This window comes from Sinocyclocheilus anshuiensis, unplaced genomic scaffold, assembly GCF_001515605.1.
Source record: "Sinocyclocheilus anshuiensis isolate Anshui unplaced genomic scaffold, SAMN03320099.WGS_v1.1 scaffold544, whole genome shotgun sequence".
NCBI lineage: Eukaryota > Metazoa > Chordata > Actinopteri > Cypriniformes > Cyprinidae > Sinocyclocheilus > Sinocyclocheilus anshuiensis.
The window spans coordinates 2309780-2335003 of record NW_015555763.1 but is presented as its reverse complement, the minus strand read 5'-3'; the positions used below and the strand labels follow the sequence as shown (position 1 = coordinate 2335003).

General features: G+C 36.4%; 4 protein-coding genes across 7 annotated transcripts; 2 read left to right on the top strand and 2 right to left on the bottom strand.

Moving 5' to 3' along the window:
- Nucleotides 1-2857: 2857 nt before the first annotated feature.
- On the bottom strand, nucleotides 2858-5453 carry LOC107674038 (synaptosomal-associated protein 23-like). Its single transcript, XM_016467897.1, has 4 exons — nucleotides 5362-5453; nucleotides 3849-3980; nucleotides 3489-3633; nucleotides 2858-3141 (listed from the first exon to the last, which is right to left on the bottom strand). The coding sequence occupies exons 1-4, from the start codon at nucleotides 5451-5453 to the stop codon at nucleotides 3082-3084; spliced, it is 429 nt and encodes a 142-aa protein (XP_016323383.1). The 3' UTR covers nucleotides 2858-3081.
- Nucleotides 5454-8609: 3156 nt separating this feature from the next.
- On the bottom strand, nucleotides 8610-11135 carry LOC107674039 (synaptosomal-associated protein 23-like). Its single transcript, XM_016467898.1, has 5 exons — nucleotides 11045-11135; nucleotides 10791-10908; nucleotides 10431-10604; nucleotides 9261-9405; nucleotides 8610-8795 (listed from the first exon to the last, which is right to left on the bottom strand). Exons 1-5 carry the CDS (start codon nucleotides 11067-11069, stop codon nucleotides 8736-8738), a joined length of 522 nt encoding a protein of 173 aa, XP_016323384.1. The 5' UTR covers nucleotides 11070-11135; the 3' UTR covers nucleotides 8610-8735.
- A 1269-nt stretch (nucleotides 11136-12404) lies between these two features.
- Nucleotides 12405-15557, top strand: LOC107674122 (coiled-coil domain-containing protein 28A-like). 4 transcript variants are annotated; one of them, XM_016468017.1, is made up of 6 exons: nucleotides 12405-12633; nucleotides 13196-13367; nucleotides 13478-13641; nucleotides 13721-13875; nucleotides 13978-14000; nucleotides 14920-15557. In XM_016468017.1, exons 2-6 carry the CDS (start codon nucleotides 13213-13215, stop codon nucleotides 14972-14974), a joined length of 552 nt encoding a protein of 183 aa, XP_016323503.1. In that variant the 5' UTR covers nucleotides 12405-12633; nucleotides 13196-13212; the 3' UTR covers nucleotides 14975-15557. The 4 variants fall into 4 exon arrangements, with proteins under 4 accessions (XP_016323503.1, XP_016323504.1, XP_016323502.1 ...); XM_016468018.1 differs by having other exon boundaries at nucleotides 12405-12636; nucleotides 13199-13367; XM_016468016.1 differs by having other exon boundaries at nucleotides 12407-12621.
- Nucleotides 15558-15951: 394 nt separating this feature from the next.
- Nucleotides 15952-25069, top strand: ect2l (epithelial cell transforming 2 like). The gene is given in 20 exon segments (XM_016467975.1): nucleotides 15952-16137; nucleotides 16370-16482; nucleotides 16830-16992; nucleotides 17178-17430; nucleotides 17588-17700; nucleotides 17939-18048; nucleotides 18177-18261; nucleotides 18367-18535; nucleotides 19045-19173; nucleotides 19278-19370; nucleotides 20107-20283; nucleotides 20402-20505; nucleotides 20597-20725; nucleotides 20809-21246; nucleotides 22918-22991; nucleotides 23082-23238; nucleotides 23331-23396; nucleotides 23573-23661; nucleotides 24524-24696; nucleotides 24939-25069. Coding segments are annotated over 20 exon segments (2952 nt in total).
- The last annotated feature ends 155 nt before the right edge of the window (nucleotides 25070-25224 follow it).

Sequence of the window (25224 nt, the reverse complement as noted above, 5' to 3'; positions counted from 1 at the left end):
CTCTTTCCACTCGGCTCTTACATTTGCTGCCAGTTCAGCAGAAACACTGCATGAAACTTCCCAAATCACTGTAGCTCTGCATTCAGACAGGAAGAACACATGGAGCTGTGTTTTCACAAAGATACTGGAATTTTTAAATTCAGTAGTCTAGAAGCATTAGTTTGCCCAGTACAGTATGAATACATACTAACATTAGAAATATAGTATTGGATCCTATGTACTATTTTTATAAAACAGTAAGTTTGTTCACTTGAGTGACTGACATATCAGTCGAACAGCACAGGGTTTGTGTTTGTGCATTTCAGACAGACTGTCGGTCTGTGCATTGGTGGTGGAGATTTTTCAGTGACTCTTTCTGCAAGTTACAGCAATAGATGGCGAGAAGTGGCTGTTTTGATGAGTGAGTCATTGAATCATTCATTAAGTTGATTTGTTCAAAAATGCTGATTCATTCAGTATAAGTACCATCAGAGATTTTTGTATTGGCCCTGTTCCAAATGGTACACTTGCAGGCTTGTGGACAAAACCAGATATCCCATTTGTTATTTTTGGATTCTGAAGGATGCTTACGAGCACTGTCTTTAAGACCGCTACGTAAAGAAAATCCAAGAACTGTACATTTCTGTCATATGGACATTACTTTAATATAGTCACCTCTGATAACAAATTACTCTTACCCTGAATCTCCTGTAAAGCTGCTTTGAAATTATATGTATTGTGAAAAAGCAGTGTACAAATAAACGTGAATTGAATTGAATTAAACTTTGGCGGAAGACTGCAATGGCTCTACTATTGGAAAGCGTAATTGTCAACTTGAATTTGAATACAAACATTTAAAGTCTTAAGCATTTAAGGTTGAAATAACACAAGCTTTAACAAAATCAATAGCATGTACAATATATTAAATCAAAGGTTCGCGAGCTTTTTGACTCCAAGGCACCCACATTATTGAAGATGACATTCAAAGGCCTCCCAAGATATTTTTGGCACTTCTGCTGTAATGACAAAGCAGCTCACAAGTGATTGATTGATTGGTTGGTTGGTTGGTTGGTTGGTTGGTTGATTGGTTGATTGATTGATTGATTGATTGATTGATTGATTGATTGATTGATTGATTGATTGAGAAACTAGGAGTAACAATATATTGAAATAATTAAATGCAATTATAGAAAAGTAAAGTCAAAAACTGAATGTTCTTCAAGATTTCTGCTTTTTATTACCAATGAAATTACATGACTTTTGAGGTTACAATGATTTATTTAAAATGTGTGGGGTTTTTTTTACTCACAAATAGCAAACATATTTTAGTGCTTGATGTAACAAGACATAATTTATATAAATTATAATAAAAAAATCTTCGTTAAAAATGACAGTTGATGAGTGCATGACTTAAAATAAAGTCATCTTACATCTTGATTTTTTTTCTCCAGATTTATCACATTATAGCCCTGACATCATTCAATTGTTTACAACAGTCAATCACTGTTTGTGGAGGCCAAAAGAAAGAGTGAGTAGTGTGGTACATAAAGTTGCAATCTTTTTTGTTTTATTTGTTTTATTTTTTTTTTTTGCATATCCTCAAGGCTCCCCCTAGAGGAGGGGCTCTGATATTAAACTCACTACTGTCAGTTGCAGGTTGGTTAATCCTATTTTGGCTTCATTTATAACTGTTTTTGACAGCAAAAATAGATTAAGTGAATGGCAATATTGTGTTTAAAATGTAAGCTCTTCTATATTAACATCATGCTTTTTAGACTGTTGCGTAAAATATCACAGTTGTGATGTTGGTCTGAATATCACTACATGCAATTATACAGTCTAGAGTAACTTACGAAAAGTCTGCCCATCATAGGTATCTCTGAAAATGGAGAAAAGGAGTCTAAAATGTTGGACTGCTTGATATAGGACTACTTTCAAGACGCAAGCAAACTCTGCTGCTCTTCGCCACAGAAAATAATGTGGTAGGGCAAAGAAGACCACTACAGAACATATCTAACTAGAAAAAACTCATGTGATGAGAAAAACACAGGCGATGAGAACAGGTGTTATAACTCATGGATGAGTCAGTATGTAATATCAAGTATAAACTTTAGGGGAAATATTCTAAATACAATAGAATATTGGAATACCGCTATACAATACTAAACAGTGGTTATTACATAAACTAGAAGAAAGTACACAAGCAAGTTTGCAAGCAAAGCTGGCATGTGAGTTTATAGGACCCTTGGCAAGATTGTAAAAATGGTCTACTACTGTAAAAATTTTAATATTCATATAGTAAACGCATTGGCAAATCAACTTGCGGTGGCAAAGAAACAGCTTTCCTTTAATGCAGTGTCTCCCTTTGAGAACACAAATGATGATGGATAGCAGGTAGAAGGACGTGGATAATTAATCTAATTTGTTTTGTTCTGCTTTTATAGCCTATACTGTATGATCAGTTCTGAGAAAAGTATCTTACATAAGCAGAGAATATGCTACATGCTACATGAATATGCCATTTTAGGAAGCACTTTCTGTGGTTAGATTTCAAAACAGTCTAACAGCAACCTCTGCTGGTCATTGTTCCCACAAATTAAAAGAGATTTTCATTCATTGACATTTTTGGGGCATTGCCCTATTTATAATTTAAATTCTGATCTGACCTGTCCATATGGAGACTTTTAGTCTGAAAGATATTTAGACATACATTTCAATCAAGCTTTCCAAAAGCTTAATAATTATAATGCCTCTTTATGCAGATTATTCAAGGTCACAGTTCTGTCCAGATATTTACAAACATCAAGATAATAATAACAATAAAAAGGCACCAATGGCACAGAAAGAGTTAAAGTCATGATGAAATGGAAGTAGCGGCAGATCTTTTATTCCATATGATGATGTACATCTGAATGAGATGGATCATAGAAAAAGCAAAAATAAAAATAAATGTAGGATGGGAACTGCGGATCAGTTTCAGTTTATTTGTCATATGTACAAGTGTCAATGGCAATATGGATGGGGGTCTGCATTCACAAATTAATTGTTCACACTAAGATGTATAGAAAATATATAGTTTTGGTGGTTCTTTCTTTATTTGTCTTATTGGTGTTTCCTGGCTTGTTTTTCCGCAGCAGCAACTTCACTTGTAATTGTTGCAGTCTGGCAAATAAAAAAATACAAGGAATGAATGAATGAATGAATAAATAATTATATTAATAATAAATTGAGGAGTCACATTTGTCACAGTTGAGGAGTCTATCTATCTATCTATCTATCTATCTATCTGTCTGTCTGTCTATCTATCTATCTATCTATCTATCTATCTATCTATCTATATTTAAATGTATATTTGTTGACTTAATAAATGCAAACTTAAAAAAATGTCAGTGTGGAAAAGAGAAGTTGTCACACTAAGTGTGTACTGCCAGATATTGTAGATCTAAATGTCTTGAGTCACAAATACACTTTACCTCAGTGAATTCCATCTTGTCATTTAATGAGAGTACCTTATCATTGACATCATCAATTATTTTGATATGGTCGTCAATCCTGTCGCCAAAGTCCAGTGCCATGTTCTTTAAAATCTTAATGTGGTTGCCCATCTGATTCAGATTCTCTTCCATCTCATCTTCTCGATCATCATTTGTTATTCTTACAGAAACAAAACAATCATCATTTGAATTTCCAGCTAAGACCTTTAAGGCCACATCTATTAAATAAGCATAATAGTTATGTAAACTAACAGCTTATGCCATATGGCAATGTGTAACACAAATCTCCAGCTAACTTTATCATATCAACAGACAGTCACATTTGATCTCTATGAGAGCTGGATTCTGTCACTCTCAGTGCTATTTTTCCCTCACCTTTTGATGTAGGGGCCAGTGGGGGCCTGCCCATCGTGAACAACAGTCGGTTGGCTGGATACCATGTTCCGCTTGCTTTCTTTTGGTTTTCTGACCTGCTTTTTTCTCCAGTCACTCTCGGTGGACTTCAGTCTGACAGAGAATCCATTCAAATCCAAAGAAATACATCAAATACAAACACTGAGGTGAAAACCTTGAACTAAAAGTGCCAATTTAGTTTATTTTCGCTTCTGAAAAGTATGGCCAGGTTTGTTTACCCTTATGAAAAAGAAGTTTATTCAAGTGTGCTATTAGCTAGTACACTGATATGTGTATACTTACTACATAACGTATACTTAAAAATATACTTGAACTTTACTTAAGTATACTTAATAAAATAAACTTGAAGTATACTACTTTTTGGTAAGGGTATGCTGGTTAGTGTTGGTTTAAGGCTGGTAATGGTGCAACATATAGCCTATTCACCAACAAAACATAGCTGATGAAGCCGTTCTACCAGCATGGTATTTACAGTGAAGCTGGTAAACCAAGGAATTCTTGATGGTTAAGAACCTGGTGAGGATATCAATAGACCAACATTTCACATTAGGAACTAGTATCCAAAACACAACATTTGCTTTCATATACAGCAAGTCCTCTACTTTTGAATAATAAGCCTGAAAAAAGATGTAGCCAGTGGTTCTCAGCCTTTTTTGACTTCACAGTTTCTACCCTATAAAATATTGTAGAGCTTTACATAACTAGAAAAAATGTATATTCATTTATTCATAAATTGTAATTTATTAATTTACTTTTCCAGTTCTATAAAACCACACTTTCAAAATTAGACTTCTTTATATAACCAGGTTTTTCAAGACAGGGTTCCCTGGTTCAAAATTAAGGGAAGAATTCAAATAAAAAATATCTTGATTTTTGGATTTTGGATTTTTTAGCTTTAATTGAATGCTTATTTGGTCCCCAAATGGCCCCCACCCTCTGGTTGAAAACTTCTGAAGTTGCCTATGTTTCAATATTGTACCACAGTTCCTTACTTCTTATTTGTGTTGTAATCGGAAACAGTGTAACTGCTTCAAATATATAACTTATTGTCATACATAAGATAGTTGCTCTAGCCAACCTGTTGAATTAAAAGAAAGGTCTGAATTGCTGGATATTAGAGAGAAAAGAACTGTAAAATAAAAGTCAGAATTACCTTTTTTATTTTTTATTCTGTGACAGAACAACAACAAAAAAGAATTGCAAGATTTAAACTCAAAATTTAGAGGGAAAAAAATTAGGGGAAGAATTCAAATTAAAAATATCTTGATTTTTTATTTTTTTTAGCTTTAATTTAATGCTCATTTGGTCCCCAAATAACCCCTGCCCTCTGGTTGAGAACTTCTGAAGTTGCCTATGTTTCAATATTGTACCACAGTTCCTTACTTCTTATTTGTGTCGTAATCCCACAGGAAACAGTGTAACTGCTTCAAATATATAACTTATTGTCATACATAAGATATTTGCTATAGCCAACCTGTTGAAAGGGCACAAACAGAGGCCACAGCATTTGGACAGTTCATTCAAGTTTTTTCGAGCCTGTTTCATGTCCTCCTTGATCTGGTCCATTTCCTGTTCCACATTCTTTAGTTTTTCTAATATAAGAAAAAAAGAGAATAAAGGTGCGGCAGTCATATTAGCAAAATTTCACATGCAAAAAAGTATAGTATAGTATACTGTCTATCTCTCACACAAGAGATCACTTTCCAACCAAGCAGCAAATTTGCATGACCAACCTGAACCCAGGGTGAAATCTATGTTGGTAAACTTTTCACCTTTTTGTGCAGTTGTGCAGAAATGACTGTATTTCGAACATGAAATTTCACCAAGCAATGGCAAATGTGACTATAGTTCAAGAAAGAACCATAACTTTTCACCTTTTTGTGCAGTTGTGCAGAAATGACTGTATTTCAAACATGAAATTTCACCAAGCAATGGCAAATGTGACTATAGTTCAAGAAAGAACCATTCAATGCTAGTTACTCTCCCGTGTACTCTAAACATCATCCATAAAGATCTACAGAAATGATTTAGTGTGTGAACAGGCCTCCAAATTGTGTGGTTATATTGAAGTAGACATCAGGAATCAGGTGTACTGAGATAAAGGACTCACCCCCCTGCTCATCTAGCATAGTCATTGTTTTGACCCCAACATTCAAACTCTGCAAAAATACACGTTTCAAGTTCAACTCTAAGCAATGAGCAAATGACAACAGCATTTTTGTGTGATAAATAACAACAATGTTTTTAAGGAGCACTCATGTCATTGGTTAAACTGGTTAAAAAAAGACCTCTTACCTCTTCTGTCATTTGTAACATTCGTCTAGTGCTTTCAAGTGACTGACAAACAAATACAAAGAAAGTTAGTCAAATGTTAACATCAAATATTCATGGAAGCTTGTTTTTGCCATGGGATAAAAAAATAAATAAATAAGGTAATTGACTATTTGTGAAAAATGAAATTAAAAGAAAAGTCTGAATTGCTGGATATTAGAGAGAAAATAACTGTAAAATAAAAGTCACAATTACCTTTTTTATTTTTTATTCGGTGACAGAACAAAAAACAAAAAAAAAAAGAATTGCAAGATTTAAACTCAAAATTTAGAGGAAGAAAAAGTCTGAATTGTGAGAAAAACTTGCAATCTTCTCGATGACATCACGCGCGTCGTTAAAGACGGCACGCGAGGAATGCTTGGGAAGCAACGTGTAGTCTGACATGTTTCTTGTCCACTACAGGACAAGATTGTAGGAGTCAAAATCGTGTAATCCGACACAGTGACTATCGTGACCGACAAAAATATCGTGTAGGCCTAGTCTGAACCCGGCATCACAGAACTCGTCGTGGACGATGGAAAAAAAATTAAACATGCTAGTCTTTCTGTCGTGATGTTGTGAAGCATCGCAGATGTGGAATATGTTGTCGTCCACTATGACACACTACACACGTGCTGTAACGATGGAATCTTGCGTCCGACGCCCATTGTCGTTTACTAATCCCCATGACACCCTACCTCAAGCAAATCGTGGCAAAATCGGGCTAAAATCGTGTAGTCTGAACCGGGCTAAGAAACACCATACAGACATTTGACTTCTTTTAAAAGAGTGCCTTTGTAACAGTTGAAAATAATGTTGTAATAAACATTTGTTTTACATGCTACTTGCTACATATTGACAAATAATATTTGCAATAGAGGCATTAGTGGTATTGGCAGGCATTCATGCGCAAAATTATTGTTTTTCGAATCTTGCCATTCCAAATACTTCTGTTATGATGCATCTTTTTTCATAACCGATGAGAGCTCGTCACTAAGTGGCCAATTCCAGTCATTCCAATAGAAACCCACATAATCTGTAATTAGGTCAAAATTTTCCTCACACAGATTTCGCATCAAGTTCAAGCCTTTCACGCAAATTTGTTGCATTGCCAGCAGAAATCTGCTAGGTTTGTAGGTTTAAGTGTGCATTGCTAATGACAATACACAATTTTTCCCTAATGTGACCATGCCAATTCAAATGGACAACTGAATAAGAATAATATAAATGTGCCTAAATAATTGTGTTTTTTAAAGAAGATCCCCAAAAATATGTTGGGAATTAAGCCTAGTCTAAATCCACAAAAACACAAGTACTAATATATGCAAGCAATTAAAAAGTAAAACCAAGTATTCCCGCCACCTGTTCACCAAGTACCAAACACAAACATGAGAGGTTGAACTGTCATATGACCTACACAGACTCCTCCCACTCCACACCACCATCGCAGTGGTTCTCAAACCTCTCCAAGAAGTACTCCCAGCACTGCACATTTTGTATGTCTCCCTATATCTGACACACCCACTTCAGGTCTTGCAGTCTCCACTAATGAGCTGATGAGTTGAATCAGGTGTGATAGATCTGGGAGACATGCAAAATGTGCAGGGCTGGGGGTACTCCAGGACAGGTTTGAGAACCACTGATCTAGTGGTTAAAAACCATTACATTTGGCTCCCACAAAAACTAAGTGTATCTTACAATGCTAGTTTGGAAAATGCACTGGTGTATATACAGGCAATAAACACCTCAAATCCCATCTTCAAATTTTCATCATAAAATAATGTGGCAGCACCCTCTACTGGTAAAGTCGACTCAACACACAAAAAGGGAAAACATGCAAGGAATTATTATACAGGCTTTATTAGCAGTAAAACAGATACATTGAAATGTCCAATTCCTATATAGCATGGTAAATTATTTCCCCGCCCAAACATTGAACAGGACTAACTGTATTCACAAGGCCCATTAATGACTTTTAAGATAATTAAATACGAGTATAATCAGTCATAGATCGAGCTAAACAGAAAACAAACATTATATCATTAGCCCAAACATATATCAACGACTATAAGGGCAGCATACCAGAACATTAAAAGTTCTGTCGTAAGTCTTTGGCCCCTCATTCAGTCTACTGAAGCAATTAGCCATGTTGACTGAAGTGCAGTGAGAGGGATGGACAAAACCCATCACCATCCCGAGAGATTAGACTCCATCCATTACAGACTGAGAGGAGCACAGTGAGCAAAGCCACAAAAACAACTGCACTCGGTGCGTCCAGCATATTTGTCTCATACATTAAGGGTGAAGACTTGATTGTACAGGAGGCTCTGAAATATATCTGTGTGCATGTGTCCAACTATTTACAATAGAACAAACAGAACGGTAAAAAAAAAAAAAAAAAGGCACTGATGGCATTGGAAGAACTTAACTCACTTGCTGCAGTTCATTGCTGTGAAGCAGAAAGTGTGTGTGTGTGTGTGTGTGTGAGAGAGAGATCAAACAATCAGGCTCCTGAGCGATGCTGGCAGTGTCCATTCTCTACAGAAGTTTGTTGGCTCGTTGGTTGGCTTCATCAATGCGAGCTTTATTCATATCAGCCTGGGAAAAATTATATATATTTTTAATACAATATATATATATATATATATATATTACTATAATATATATATTAATACAATATATATATTAATACAATACATATATATATACACATACAGGTACATCTCAATAAATTAGAATGTCATGGAAAAGTTCATTTATTTCAGTAATCAACTCAAATTGTGAAACTCGTGTATTAAATAAAATCAATGCACACAGACTGAAGTAGTTTAAGTCTTTGGTTCATTTAATTGTGATGATTTTGGCTCACATTTAACAAAAACCCACCAATTCACTATCTCAACAAATTAGAATATGGTGACATGCCAATCAGCTAATCAACTCAAAACACCTGCAAAGGTTTCCTGAGCCTTCAAAATGGTCTCTCAGTTTGGTTCACTAGGCTACACAATCATGGGGAAGACTGCTGATCTGACCTCTGGCTGTTTGATGGTGTAGCTTTACCTTATCAGTGATGCGGTCAATGGTTTTGTTCTGTTTGTCGATCTCATTGCCCATATCCATGGCCAAATTCTTGAGATTCCCAATTATGCTGCCCACCTGCTCCAGATTCTCCTCCATCTCATCTTCTCGTGCATCATTTGTTACTCTTTTGGGAAAGCAGAAATGTCAACATGTATTTATGTGGCAGGGCAAAGACAATGTATACAATTGGAGTTATATTTAAAAAATGTCCTGGCTCTTCCAAGCTTTATAATGGCAGTGAATGGGTGTTGAGATTTTGAAGTCCAATAAAGTGTATTATAAACCGTAATCTCTAGCTTCCGCTAACTGTCGTATGTGCATTCACAAGAGAGTGGTGTTCCAGCGGATGACATAGGACGTAGTCGTAGCGTAAGCTCTGGTGAAAAGTGATGAACGCGGAAGCGCAGTCAAAGACTATAGATATACAAAGACAATTCACTGCCATTACTTATGAATGGGAGAAACTGCAACACGCAATATGGCGGAATAGTCCCGCCTTGTAACTGAAAGAGCCAATCACTGATTGGTAAACTTATTGCGTCACTGCAGCTGCGGTTAGAAGCTCCGGTTCCCATAGAAACCCGAGACTAGCACTTACGACTGCACATGCGCATTGGCTGGTCTAGCCTGAAAAATACGCTTTTTTTAACACTATTTGAGCATAAGGAACAACATTCATGGGGCAGTTCATTTCAGATTTTGTTGCTGATTTGAAATATGAAACTTAATTGTGAGTTCAGCAGGCACTTTTTGAGATTTCAGGATTCCCCCATTCATTTAGATAGGACTTGGTCTTGGATGCCCGAAATAGCCGCAGGGAAGCGTTGCAAATATGGCTGCAGAGTGAACAGACTTTCCTTGAAAGAGACTTTGGCGCAGTGGAGAGAGCAAAACAAAACACCGGTCACAAATTAGAAGTATAAAACGAGGAATATGTTTTATAAAGTTTTAATAATATACACCTAAGATGTCATATACACGTAGGATGGCTTGAGGGTGAGTAAATCATGGGGTAATTTTCATTTTTGAGTGAACTATACCTTTAACACATGGTTCTCATTTACTTGCTTTAAACAATTGATTCAAATCAAAAGATTCAAGTCTGACACTGGATGAATTCCCATTATTTAGTGCTATTTTTCCCCTCACCTCTTGATGTAGGGGCCAGATCCACCCGCTGACCCACCCGAAACAGCCTGTCCATTGCGAACACCAGTAGGCTGGCTGGATACAACACCACCCTCTTTTCTGTCTGTACTGGAGTTGTCACTACCTGTGCCCCAAGTCTTCTTATATCTCCCATCATGCTCAATGGAAGTCACTCTGAAAGAAAGGAGGTTTTTAATACTGTCATTAACTCCAGAAAGATCTTATGACAATTCATTTAATTTCAATAATATGCAAAGAGAAGTCCCCGCAAAAATACTACTGAATTTAATGTTATATGATACAACACAATGCAGAATATTTTAAATCCAGGAGCTTAGAAGTGGAGTTATAATAGCGAACCTGTCACATGGGCACACACACAGGCCACAGCATTTGGACAGATCAGTCAGGTTCTTCTCAGCCTGCCTCATGTCCTGATTGATCTGGTCCATTCCTTGATCGACTCGCCTCAGTTGCTCTGATCAAGACAGAATGAAGCAGATGAAATGAGGTCTTAACAAGCCAGAATCTCCTAAATGAAGTTCTTACAGATTATAGCAATGGTTTAATGTGATTAAACCATTCCAAAGGAATGGAATGGTGCAGTCACTTACCTCCCTGCTCATCCAGCATGGTCATTGTTTTGACACCCGTCTCCCGGCTCTGAAAATATACATATACTTGTATCAAGATTTATATAACTCAAATGCAGGTGGTTCTGAGCATTCATAAATCTGTACTAGTGCTGTCAAAGCGATTAATCGTGATTAATCATATCCAAATTAAAGCACACAGGAAACAGATCTCATATGTCTTTTCCTTCATTTCTGCAGCCTTTTCCTGTTTCAAATTCCAACAAGGTAGACGCAAATTCACACAAACAAACTTAAAAGAATATTTCAGCCAAAATGTTTCACTCGTGTTGTTCCAAACCCGCATGACTTGATTTCTTCTGTGTAGCACAAAAAGACAAAAGATGCACTGAAAGATAATAATGACCGAGGCAAATTCTGCCTTACATTTGCTTTTGTGAAAGTCATTCAGGTTTGGCACAACATAAGGGTGAATAAATGATGACAGAATTTTCATTTTGGGGTAAGTTATCCCTTTAAACTCAATTCTTATCCACTCATCTTACTTATCCAAAGTTCTTTTTAACAACACCAAAGAGAAAGGAAAAATTGAAATCGCATCATATGACCCCTTTAACAAGAAAATGAAGAGCATGTTGTAATGAAAATGCCCAAAGTATAATAGTGAAAGGAGAACATTGATTTGATTTTGAATTAAGATTAAGTGTGATTTAACAAACATATTACAAAGGTACTCATGTGATGAAGGTTTTGATTTTTTTTAATGCAATATCTGAAAAAGACTGAATTAGATAAAAGAATTTAGGTGTGTAAGGGATACTGGGAAAAGGGTTGTGTGACCTTGGCCCACACTCCTAACCAGCACGTAGCGGTATATACCTTAAAGTTGTTTGCCAACCGCCATAAAAAAATGTAAAAAAAAACAAGAAAAAGAAGAAGTGCTCTTTTGGTGAAGAAAAAGTACACACTCATGAGTGTGTAGTAGAAGAGTACGCAAGCTTTGGGACATACTACGTCCGCTCTGTCGCATCCTGTCACTGACTGGCCTGTCAATAATCTTGTCACAGTTAACATCCTCCACATTTCATTTAACTTCCTACCGTATTGGAGAGAAAAGAAGTAGCACGTTCTTTTTTTAATTATTAGTAACTCAAACCCCGTTATCTAAACCTCACGGTCGCGCACATCCGCCATGTTTGTAGTTTTTTAAGGCTTTTTAAATCGTGTTTGTAGTTCTGAACAGGATCCTTCGCCAAAGCGCAATGAATTGTGGGCAATATTAGCCATTAGAGTGTGCACGGATCCACACTTAAAAAAATCTACCTGAAATAGTAGACCATCCGGGGACTTTTGGCATACTCTTTTCAACATACTATGCTTTGGGACACTTTCTAATCTCACATACTAATAAGGATGGATAGTATGAACATTGGGACGCAGGGCGTGTTGATATCACCACGATGACGTGAAAATCCCGGAAGTGCCTTTTGTAAACTTGCTGGTCAGCTGTGCCAATTTTAGAGCAGCCTAATCTCATCGAGAATGTCTTTCAAAGGGGATAATATTCAAGTCTAAAAAGTGGAGTCTTCCTTTGTGCGGTAAAATTATACTTATATTCTGTCGACTACAATTGTGCATGCGTTACTACACTGCCCTCGTGATTATTAGGCTAGGGGGCCTTCCGCGGAGGCTACAAAATTAATTTAAAATTATTTACAATGTATATTTTATTCGGATTTATATTATTTCAAAATTATATTCCAAAATCTGACTTCATTACAATGCTATATACTTCTAAAAAAATAAGTCAGGTTTTTATTATTATTATTTTTTTTTTTTATCCTCTCAATAACTGTTGTTTTTATAGCAGAACATACACTTCTTGAAACTTCTGGAGTCATGCAAACTAATTGTGGTTCATTATGGTAGTGTCAACACCCTTTCTAGTAATACAAAGTTTGGAAATATATTGGCCTACATATGGGGCTTTTAAATGTTGTCTTGGAAAATGGGGGGCTTGTAGTCAAAAAGGTTGGGAACCTCTGGATTATGTAACATTACCAAAACTGAAGCTTGCAGGGCATCATTATCAAATATATGGTCTTAATGTAAACGGAAATTACTTAAAACTTTTCAGGCTCCTCTGCTTAGAAGTATTATTTTATTCTGTAGGTGATTTGGATGACACAATGGAGGAAAAGAATAAGAAACGTAAAAGCCCAAAACCGTCTTCCAACCAGCCTCCTCCCCCAATCACTGCCCGGAAAACGACAACATCCGGCAGCAGATCAGAGCAGAAAGGTGGTGTGGTCACACACTCCAGTCAGAGGACAAAGTATCGCAGGTGAGTGTCATCTATCATCGTATTAAATCTGTGTAAGTTATTAAAATTGCAGTTTCATATTTCACTCTTCATATTTTGGTTAATTTATTTATTTTGTTTTTGGGTTTTAGGGGAGTGCGAGACAAACCAAGGCCTCAGAGTCAGTTGAGTAAGAGTAACCAATCTGCCCGCATCCAGCACTCGTTTCTCACAGATGTGTCTGATGTTCAGGAGATGGAGAAGGGGCTGCTCAGCCTTCTTAATGACTTCCACTCTGGAAAATTACAAGCCTTTGGTAAGCTCTTACAGTACGGTGCAGCTATATTAAAGTGTGTTTACAGTTTTGATTGAAATCAGAATCTTCTCTGAATCAGGCAATGAGTGCTCCATCGATCAGATGGAGCATGTGAGAGAAATGCAGGAAACACTGGCTCGTCTGCACTTCGACCTGTATGGAGAAGTGGATGAGTTGCCAGAAGACCAGAGGAAGTCCGCCTATGACACTAACATGGATAAACTGTTATTAAATGTAAGCAAAGCAATATTAAATAATTGGTCATGAAATCCACAAATCTGAGTTCTTTCATGCAATTGTCCAGAGAGTCTAATGAAGTTCACTTTTTCCCTTCAGCTGGAAGAGTTAAGCTCCTCAATGTATCCTTTAATGGTTTTAACAGTTATGTCGATGACTTTCAAATGGATGCTGTTATAGTGGTTAGTTAAAGAAATAGTTCACCCAAAAATTAAAATTTGCTAAAAATGCACTCTCCCTCAGGTCATCCAAGATGTCAGTGAGTTTGTTTCTTCATTGGAACAGATTTGGAGAAATTTAGCATTGCATTATTTGCTCACCAATGGATCCTCTGCAGTGAATGGGTGCCGTCAGAATGAGAGCCCAAACAGACGATAAAAACATCACAATAATCTTCCAGTAATCCAGATGACTCCAGTTCAACAGTTAACGTCCCTGAGTGTTTGTAAAGCCATAACAATCCATAACAACGCATCCTCCAGTGAAATGTTTATATGTTGAATATGTTTAGAACTCTTTTTGCTTGTAAACGGTGCTTGATCAGTGCATATTTCTCTCTTGAGTCAGACGAGATAACTTTTTCACTGGAGTAGGCAATATTATGGATAGATGACTTATTTTAGCTGGAAGCTGAAGTTAAAAACTACTTGATGAGTTTGTTTCTTAAAAAACACGCCTTTTTTTGTTTCACAAGATGTTAATTGATGGTCTGGAGTCATGCATATTACTTGTGGGTTATTGTAAGGTTTTTATCAGATGTTTGGACTCATTCTTACTGGCTGACTGCAAAGCATACATTTTTAATGCAAAACGTATATCTACTTAGTAAATTATCTGACTCATTTCAAAGCATGCATTTTCGGGTGCAATAATATAATTATTGAATATATACAAGTTGTCCAACACGTTCCTACTAATTGCATGATCTGACAGCAGCATGCTACATCCTTAAAATCAAACTGTTCTTTTACAGGTTGTCTAACACAAGTCATTTCTTTTATGGCTTGACGGAGTATAAAATCCTTAACTGTAATTCCTTAGACAAAAGCTTAACCTCGCTGACTGTCAAGATGTCCCCAGAACTTCCGGCATGTGAACTACAAAGGCTCTACCATGGAGAATACTGTGTGCATATTTAGCACAGAAAAGCTGTGGAGAAACACCAGTATTACAGTCATATCGGTGACACTGTGGATCTGAAACTTGTAGAATTGGTCAGCTTGGCTTGTTTGCACTGTATAGTTTTGTAGATATGATATCAAAGAACAAATCCAAACAGTCGTGATGAAATGCCCACTTGTCTTTCTCATCACATCATTTCATCACAAGAAATATGTGTTCATAAGGTAAAGTTAGCATTGTGACTTCTAATCTTATGTCTTAAATGTTGCCTTGGAGTTGTACAATAGCAGCACCTTTGCATGATCACTAATTCACTTTGATGGGCTCATTTTTATATATGTCTTGTCTTAAGGGAATGAATAGAAAGATAATGGCAGGATGTCAGTTTGCTGAGACTGCAGAATTAAAGTAAAATAATATTGTATATTTTTGCTTATAGTCATATTTACATATTTTATTTTGATTTGAAATGTTGGAAAAGTAAAGTGTAACCTACTGGCTGATTGTTGATTAAACTTTTTATTCATGCATGCATCAATAAAGTTCAAGTTGTATTACCTCGCATCTGATTTTTCAATGACGTAGATTAACATAAATGTATTAATTTAGTTTACGTATTTAACATACGTAACAAATATGTAAAAAAAAAAAATCAAACGAGCTGCCGAAAGAAACGCGATTCGTGTGAAGGAATTCGCAGAGCTTCATTTGTTATTTGGTCTCCAGGGAAACGAGTTTGTAAAGTAGGCGCTCGTTCCTGGACGTTTAACGTTACTCGAGGTCTGTTTGGAACTAAACTCCAGCCGATAACGGGCAGAAGCCCTCATTTTCGCGCAAAACTCGTATTCATTTTATGGAGCGCATACGAATATGTCTCCGCTTGTTATTTTACCTACAAACGGGGAAATACAGTTTTAGTTTTGGACTGTTTAAACTACTTTAACCGTTATTATGACGTCTGTGGACTTTAGAACCCATCATAAGTCAAAAACCCGCGGAAATCAGGAAATGATTAATCAATGGCAGATGAATGGAAGTGACTACAGACAGTCGTTGTCAGACGCGTCGCGCTTTGACGGCACAGAAACCAGATTCAGTGCCTGGACGCCTGTGACAAATAAAGCATGTAACCAACAGGTCAGAAAAAGTTGTTCTTTTTTAAATAATTATTTATTTATGTATGTAATATATGTGTGTGTGTGTGTGTGTGTGTGTGTGTGAATATATGTACATAATTTATTTTTACAACAACACAATCTGACAAATTAGCAGCTTTTTCTTTTTTAAAATTAAGTTTTATTTTTACATTTCACACACACACACACACACACACACTGAACAACAACATTTAAATCTGACAAATTTGCAGCTTTTTCAGGAAAGAACAAGTCTCATCCTCCATTGGTTTGATCTGTGGACGGACCGACAAAGAAAAGAATTTCTATGTCAGCTGCTGAAAAGATGCTCCAAAACCCAGCTCAAGTAAATTCTCAATTCATAATGTCTGATCTTACATGATTCACACACAAGAACTCCACTTTCTCAGACAATTAATTTGTAGTCAATGGCCCGGTTTCATAGACAAGGCTTAGCCTAAACCAGGATTAGGCCATAGTTCAATTAGGACATTTAAGTAATTTTTATAAACATGCCTTAGAAAAAAGCATTACTGGTGTGCATCTTAAGACAAAACAAAGGCACTCACATGTTTTAAGATCAGTCAGTGCAAGTTTCTTTCAGTTGAAACAGCTCAGATTTACATTTTAGTCTAGGGCTAGGTTTAAGCCTTGTCTGTGAAACTGGGGGAATATATATTTTTATAATTTCAGATTCACCAGGGATTGTTTGGCAGAATCAGTCCCCATCACTCAAATGGACTTCACAGCTGTGCTGCCTCGCTTTCTGTCTCTCTACATCATGTCCTTCCTCAGTCCTCGAGACATCTGCTCTGCAGCACAGGTGTGCTGGCACTGGAAATTTCTGGCAGAGCAGGTAAGAAATTAATCAGTACAAATGTGACTTTAATTTATTAGATACCAGGCTTTTTATTACATTTCTGTTTTAATTTAAACATTGTTAGCCAAAGTTTTCTAAACTAGGGTAAATTTAGTTTGAAAATCACTGCCAGAAATGTCAAGTTTACTCACCCACAGTACAATCTCTATGTGATTCTCTAGGACTGTCTGTGGTCTCCAAAGTGCATCCGCCTTGGCTGGTTTCTTCCCTACAGCCCTTCAGATCATGAGTATGGGGCGTGGAAAAGACATTATGTGGCTTGTACCGCCAGTTTAGATATTCTGACTCCACGGGAAGCAGCAGGTGTCTATGGTACCTTGAATGAGAGTTTGACAGCACCAGAGGAGCAACAGGATATATGGAGAGAACACAAGATAAGACAAACTATCAGACAGAAGGTAGCAGAGCATAAAAGTGAGTGCCAGGGTTCCAGCATTTCATGTACTGTACATGCCCTTATGAAATGATCTGATCGAGGTTAAGGAGTTTTAATTAATATAAATTATCTGAGGCTAATTATCTCAGTTGGCTGACACTCTGGTCCTTATAGTCCCATCTGATTTTTCCACAGAGGCTGCTTTGAAGACCAGGAGGGCATGGTTAAACACCAGCAAATTGGGCACATCATTTACTGGAACCATTCATAAGCCACTCAGTCTTACTGCTGCTCTTGTTCAATTTGGGGTGAGACACTGACAATAAAAGTTTAAAGCAAAAGCTTTAATTAAGATGCATAATTATTAGCTAAAAAGTGTTTGTCTACTGACCTGTCCCATCCAAATTTAATTTAATTTAATTTAACTGATTATGTTGATCATGTTAGTTACTCATCTTCAAGTTGGATGTATCACAATATTAGACTTGTACTGCATGCAAGGAAAATGTAAACAAAAGTGTTATTTGTCATGGTTGTCTTATGTAGGACAAGTGTCGATTGAAAAGTTCACTCTCTAGTGTGGATATAAGAGAACCACGGCTTGATTTAAGCTTGAATAACACTCTTGGGAGCACCAGTTTATTGAAAACTATGAGGTCAGTATTACTGTGAACAACATTGGTGAATATCTTTCTGGATTTTTCTATACTTATTTAGGTACCTTTTGTAATTCTTCTCACAACAATATTTAAAATATAATCCTGAGCATGCTGTTTCCTTACAGTTCACTATTCATCCAGCCAGTCAAGTCTTCCTATAGACCTCTTCCTCATTTCCTGCTTGTGTCATCTAGCGTTCCTGGATATGAAGTAAAACGGTGTTATTTCTCATTCATGTCTATCATTGAGTTATGTCTCTTGTTGATTGATAGACAGTTGTTTATGAACCGAAGGATTTCAACTTCATATTTCTAGCTGCTTCTGGCCGCGGTGCAAGTGTCTGTGGTGGTTTTACCATATGACTCACAAGGAATGACCTTGGAGGCTTTGCTTTCTCTGGCGGAAAGGGTGATCCAAGGCAGGATGGTGCAAAGTCTCGGCATTCTGGTGACAGGGAGCACAGAAGAGATAACTCTCACAGATGGTAATTTCCCTGATTAATTCAACATTGGGTCCAATCTTACTTAAAAAAAAAGAAATTACCAGGCAGTTTTAGGGGCTACGTATTTGCCTGCTGGGATAGATTTTATGATTTTTTTTTTTCTTTATGAGGGCAGATTTTATAACCATGTAAAACACAGCTGCTGTCGAATTTATGCCAAATACTTGAATTACTTCAATAAATTGCAATACAAAAGTAGCTGTAAATCATGAGAATAAGTCAACATAACAAAACAAACACTCTATTAAATCATCCATATCTATAGGCTTAAAATATAATGTAATAGAAGAGAAAATAGAATTAAATATTTGAAATGTAAAGGTTTAATCTCTGTAGTGATCACATCCTACAGATCTATCTATCTATCGATCTATCTATCTATCTATCTATCTATCTATCTATCTATCTCTCTCTCTCTATCTATCTCTCTCTCTCTCTATATATATATATATATATATACATATACATTGTGTACATTGCCTCTTATCCAGGGCTGAGCATTAATGAGAAGACAGTGCTGAAGCCGTGTGTGAGGAAGTTCTGGGAGAATCTGTGTGGTTGGGTAGTTCCTGCTTCAGAAGGAGGGAGTCTGAACATCTTTGCTCCCCTGGCAGCTTCTGGTAGAGTTTGTCTGTTTTGTCCCAGTGGCATTTTGTCCCATGTAACATTTTCTGTAAATTCAGAACTCCTGAATCTTTTATTCAGGAGTTGTTTGATTGTTCAGGTGCAGGGATGGATCTGATGAGGAAGTTGTCCATTTTGACTGGTCTGAATGTCAGAGCTCCCACAGGGATCTGTACGGGTTCCTACCAGCACAGTGAGTTGCAGAAAAATCTCTTAAGAGTGGGTTATTATATATTCAGTCAAAAGTGTGAACACATTATTATTTATTACCAAATTTTAGAATAATAGTACAGTTATCAAAACTATGAAATAACACAAATGGAAGTAGAATTATGTAGTGACCAAAAAAAAAAAAATGTAAATAAATAAATAAAAAATCAAGACTATCTAAGACCTTTGTCTAGATTAGAGCACTGCAAGCTCTGTTAATTCAACCAACTTCATGAGGTGCATCCTGGGATACTTTTTACATAACTAACAGTATAGAAGATGTTCTCATATATTTAGCCCAAATTTTCTATCTGTCTATCTATCTATCTATCTATCTATCTATCTATCTATCGATCTATCTCCATCCATCCATCCATCCATCCATGAATGTAATAAAATGTCATATTTAATTATAGAATTTCAATATTATGTATATTGTTTCTATATAAATATTCTCATACAAAATAATAAAGAATATTAATAATTCTTAATAAATCATTATAATCATGTTACTTTTTAAATTTTAAATATACTTATATTTTATAATATATCTTTATATATCATAAAATAATATTGATTTTAAAAACAATCATAATAATAAAAACATTTATTGTTTAATTTGAATTTTATTTAATTATTATTATTTATTTATTTGATTATACATAAATAAAGTAAAGTATCACATGGTTTTTAAAGAGCAATTTCTGTATTTCTGCTAGTTTTCAGTGAGTGGTCTGGGTCTGGTGAGTTTCCTCCACTGGTGTACCTGCATGAGAGCCTCCTTCTGAGCTGGTGCAGACAGGCTGAATGGATAGAGGAAGCCTGTAAGGACCTGCGGAAACAGCTGGGGCCACAGCTGCACTTTATGTGTCAAGAGATCAGAGGCCGCATCCTGGGCAAGTCAGAAATTAAAACATAGTCTTGTGCAGTTACGTCAGTTAAATACCTTATATTATAGGAGCGTATCCGGTGTGTGTATTCAAACCATTTTCCTGGTTTGTGTGGCCTTTCCAGGTCTGTTCCTCTGGGATCATATAAAGATGCCTGTCATTTCCCTTAAATCAGAGGTCATGCAGTGTTTGGTTCATGGGCTCGTGGCCCTGATGAATGAGACTCCGGTAAACAAGAAACATTTTGTTCCAGTAAATCTCAGATTATCACACTTCATTATACTAAATCTGATTCACTGTTTTTGCTGTCATGCTGTAGGATGATCCCTTAGACTTCTTGGGACACTTTCTACTCAAGTCATCAGTCAACAGTGGTTTGAAGAACATTGACCCACTGTTTCTAACAGAAAGTGCTTCCTTTAATGGCCTCAGTCCAGAATCTCCAAAGGTTAGTGCTAATGCTTCTATTTTAGATAATTAATTTGGTTTACCAAATGCCTTCATTGCTTAAAAATGTGTCTTTTTTGTAAGGGCTTGTCAAGTGATGCAGATAGACGCAGTGATTTGTGCAAAGAGCTTTTAAATAGTGAGAAAACATACGTGAGACAACTTCAAGCGGTGGCCACAGTGTACTACACACCTCTCAGAGCGGCACTGGACTCCAACCGAGCCATCATCAGCTCAGTCAGTCTCATCACCATCTTCTGCCCTCTGCTGGACGTTTTGGAGACAAACAAGTAAAATACTTCCCGTTTCCACATCTACATTTCTGTTTCTATTTCTGTTACTTTCTCATTTGACTTAGACTCTGCTCTTCACAGTGTTTTTCTGAAGGAGCTGACGGAGAGGTGGGAGGAGTGGGGTCCGCTGCAGTGTGTGGGGGATGTTTGTGTCAAGTTTTGTACCAAGCTACGGGTCTACACTAACTTTTTCAACAACTATGCTACCATTCTAAAAACGATAGACAAGGTATGTTAATGTGACTTGAATAAACGTTTGTGTGGCCTTTCCAGGTCTGTTCCTCTGGGATCATATAAAGATGCCTGTCATTTCCCTTAAATCAGAGGTCATGCAGTGTTTGGTTCATGGGCTCGTGGCCCTGATGAATGAGACTCCGGTAAACAAGAAACATTTTGTTCCAGTAAATCTCAGATTATCACACTTCATTATACTAAATCTGATTCACTGTTTTTGCTGTCATGCTGTAGGATGATCCCTTAGACTTCTTGGGACACTTTCTACTCAAGTCATCAGTCAACAGTGGTTTGAAGAACATTGACCCACTGTTTCTAACAGAAAGTGCTTCCTTTAATGGCCTCAGTCCAGAATCTCCAAAGGTTAGTGCTAATGCTTCTATTTTAGATAATTAATTTGGTTTACCAAATGCCTTCATTGCTTAAAAATGTGTCTTTTTTGTAAGGGCTTGTCAAGTGATGCAGATAGACGCAGTGATTTGTGCAAAGAGCTTTTAAATAGTGAGAAAACATACGTGAGACAACTTCAAGCGGTGGCCACAGTGTACTACACCCCTCTCAGAGCGGCACTGGACTCCAACCGAGCCATCATCAGCTCAGTCAGTCTCATCACCATCTTCTGCCCTCTGCTGGACGTTTTGGAGACAAACAAGTAAAATACTTCCCGTTTCCACATCTACATTTCTGTTTCTATTTCTGTTACTTTCTCATTTGACTTAGACTCTGCTCTTCACAGTGTTTTTCTGAAGGAGCTGACTGAGAGGTGGGAGGAGTGGGGTCCGCTGCAGTGTGTGGGGGATGTTTGTGTCAAGTTTTGTACCAAGCTACGGGTCTACACTAACTTTTTCAACAACTATGCTACCATTCTAAAAACGATAGACAAGGTATGTTAATGTGACTTGAATAAACCTCTTCAATAAAATATATTTTGATATTTTTTTTAATAAAGTCTAAGTTGATATAATGAAGAAAATTTCATTTGGAGAAAGTCTCATTAAAAGAATGAAATTCTTGAAAAGAAAACATTGATAAGATATTTTATGTTATTAGAAACAAAGCAGTGAAGCTTTGCTAAATATTAGAAATATTTTAAAATACTTATTTGCCAAATCAAAGTCATGTGGTACAAGCAATGTGCAGAAACATGCAGGGGGGAAAAAAACTGGATAAAACAGGAAATGATAATATAGAGACCCCCACAGACCCTCATGACTTTGAGTTGGCAAATAATTTTTTTTAATTAAATTTTTTTTTTTTACCTATTTATGACAAGGCAAGGTTAGTTACATTAAACTAATAATATTTATGAAATAATAATTCATGATATTTATAATATAATAATTAATTGAAGGTAGTGAAGTTAAATACATTGTTACAAAAAAAGTAAAAAATATATTATTTTCTTTTCTATTCATCAAAAATTAATCAAAGTGTATCCATGGTTCCCACAAAAAAATATAAAGCAGTTGTAAACTGTTTTCAACATTGATAATAATAATAATAAAAAAATGTTTCTTGCACCAAATATTAGAATTTATTTATAAAGGATCATGTGACACTGAAGACTGGAGTATACTTATATATACTGGAGAATAATACTTTTGTAAATTATTTGATATACTGAATCATTGTCATTATCTGTTGCATAATTTTGTATGTCTTGTAGTCCCGTGAGATGCTTCCTGTTTTCCGCACCTTTCTGAAGAGACACAACCGCACTGTTGCTACCAGAATGCTGAGGTACAGTACAAATTACAGCTCTGGTAGTTTTGTGATAGATAACAAAGTTGAACAAGAGCGACTCTAGCAACACTCCAACTGTACATTCAGTCTCCAGGAGCTGTTTCTCACACCGTCCGCACGAGTGGAGGAGTATGTGACTTTGCTTCAGGCATTAACACTACACACCCCGTCTGAGCACCCGGACTACACACAGTTATCATCTGCCCTCAACTCACTGCTGTCTTACAGAGGCTTCATCCATAAGGTGTGTTCAAAAACAAAGTGTGCAGTGAATAAATATGAACATGTATGTGTGTTTACCTTAATTTAAGACAGTGCTTTGCTATTCACTTCCAGTTGAAAAAGAGTCTGGATCGAGACTTGAGAATCATGGAGGCACAGAGCACAATCCAAAGCTGCCCAGTAAGTTGCATAGTCATCACAGCAATCATTTATTTACAGAGATCAGGTTCTCACAGGCCATTAAAGGTCACAAGGCAAGTTATCTGTACTTAAAACAACAGAATATTTGCAGTGCACTATATGCAGATGTCAGTGTTCATACACATAGTATAACAGTATTTTTGTACTTTATTTAGAATTTGGTGGAGGAAAGCAGATACTTGATCACCAGACAGGATGTGGCATTACTGAGCTGCCTTAATGGAGACATTGCTGCCTCTCTCAGGTGCTGCCACTGACCTGAGATCAAATGACAGAGAAACAGGAGTCTCTCTGTTTACCTGAAGCCAACCTTTTCTGTTTGTAGATGACTAACAACAGCATAATTCAATATGTTTGAATTTATAAGCAAATCTTTTTATTAAAGAAATAGTTAATCCAAACATGAAAATTTTCTGAAAATGTATTCACCTTCATGCCATCCAAGGTGTAAAAGAGTTAAAAAAAGAAAAGAAAAAGAAATTAAGCATTACATCACATTTACGATGAGTAAATGAGAAACAGCAATTGTTCATCAATGGATCCTCTGCAGTGAATGGGTGCCGTCAGAATGAGAGTCCAAAAAGCTGATAAAAAACATCACAAGTAATCCACACTACTCCAGTCCATCAATTAACATCTTGTTAATTGATGGATTGCGTGTTTGTAAGAAACAAATCCATCATTTCGCTTCTGTCCAAAATAAGAGTCCTTAATTCTTAAAAATGCTTCCTCCAGCAACAAAAGTCCATTCCCTGTTGTCCTCTCACATCATATATTTGTTATATGACATATTTGTTAAGAACAACGGTTTGAAGTGAAATACTTACCTTAATTATGGATTTATTTATTACAAACAAGCAGCTTTTTGCTACACAAGATGTTAGCAGATGGACTGGAATCATGTGGATTACTTGTGGATTATTGTAATGTTTTTATCAGCTTTTTGGACTCTCATTCTGATGGCACCCATTCACTGCAAAAGATCTATTGGTTTTGAATTTTGATGAATTTTCATTTTCTGGGTGAACTTTATATTCCTTGATGGAAGCAGATTTGCTCAAGCAACCCTACTGATCTGTGATATGTTTATTCTCTTTTTTTCTCAGGATGTATGAGCATGTGAGTGACCTGGGATTGTTTCTGTTCAATGATGCTCTAGTGCTGACCGAGAGGAGTGGGTCAAACGTGCCATTTTGTCTGGCAGTGAACACGACTCACACCTTTCTGGCCTCTGTGGCCCTTCACTGTCTAAATCTCACAGAACTCACAGATACAAAGTGTATGTGTCATTATTACTACATACTGAAATGCAATGTTCATGATGTTGTCTTCAGCAAATTATACTACACTACCAGACAAAACTTTTGGAATAATTATGATTTTTTTTACAAGTTTTTGAAAGTCTTTTATGCTCACCAAAGCTGCATTTATTTTACTTTTATTTGGCTTATATATGTCATATTTATTATTATGTTATAAAATAGAAAATTATATATTTTAACCTATCTATAATCTTTTCAGATGTTCGAAACACTTTTCAGCTGGAGAGCCCAAAGCGCCAGTGGATCTGTGCTACAGACAGAGAAGAGGACAAGATCAGGCTGCTGTCTGCTTTACGCAGTGCTATAAAAGCTGCTATAACACGTAACTAAAGATGAACATAGTATTCACTACTACAAATATGAAGAAACTATGATAGACACTAGATGGTCAAATCCAATTGCTGTTTTTTTTCCATTTGTTTTATTACAAAGCAAATTGAATTGGTATGGTTATAATGTTCAATTATGCATGATTAAAGTATGAA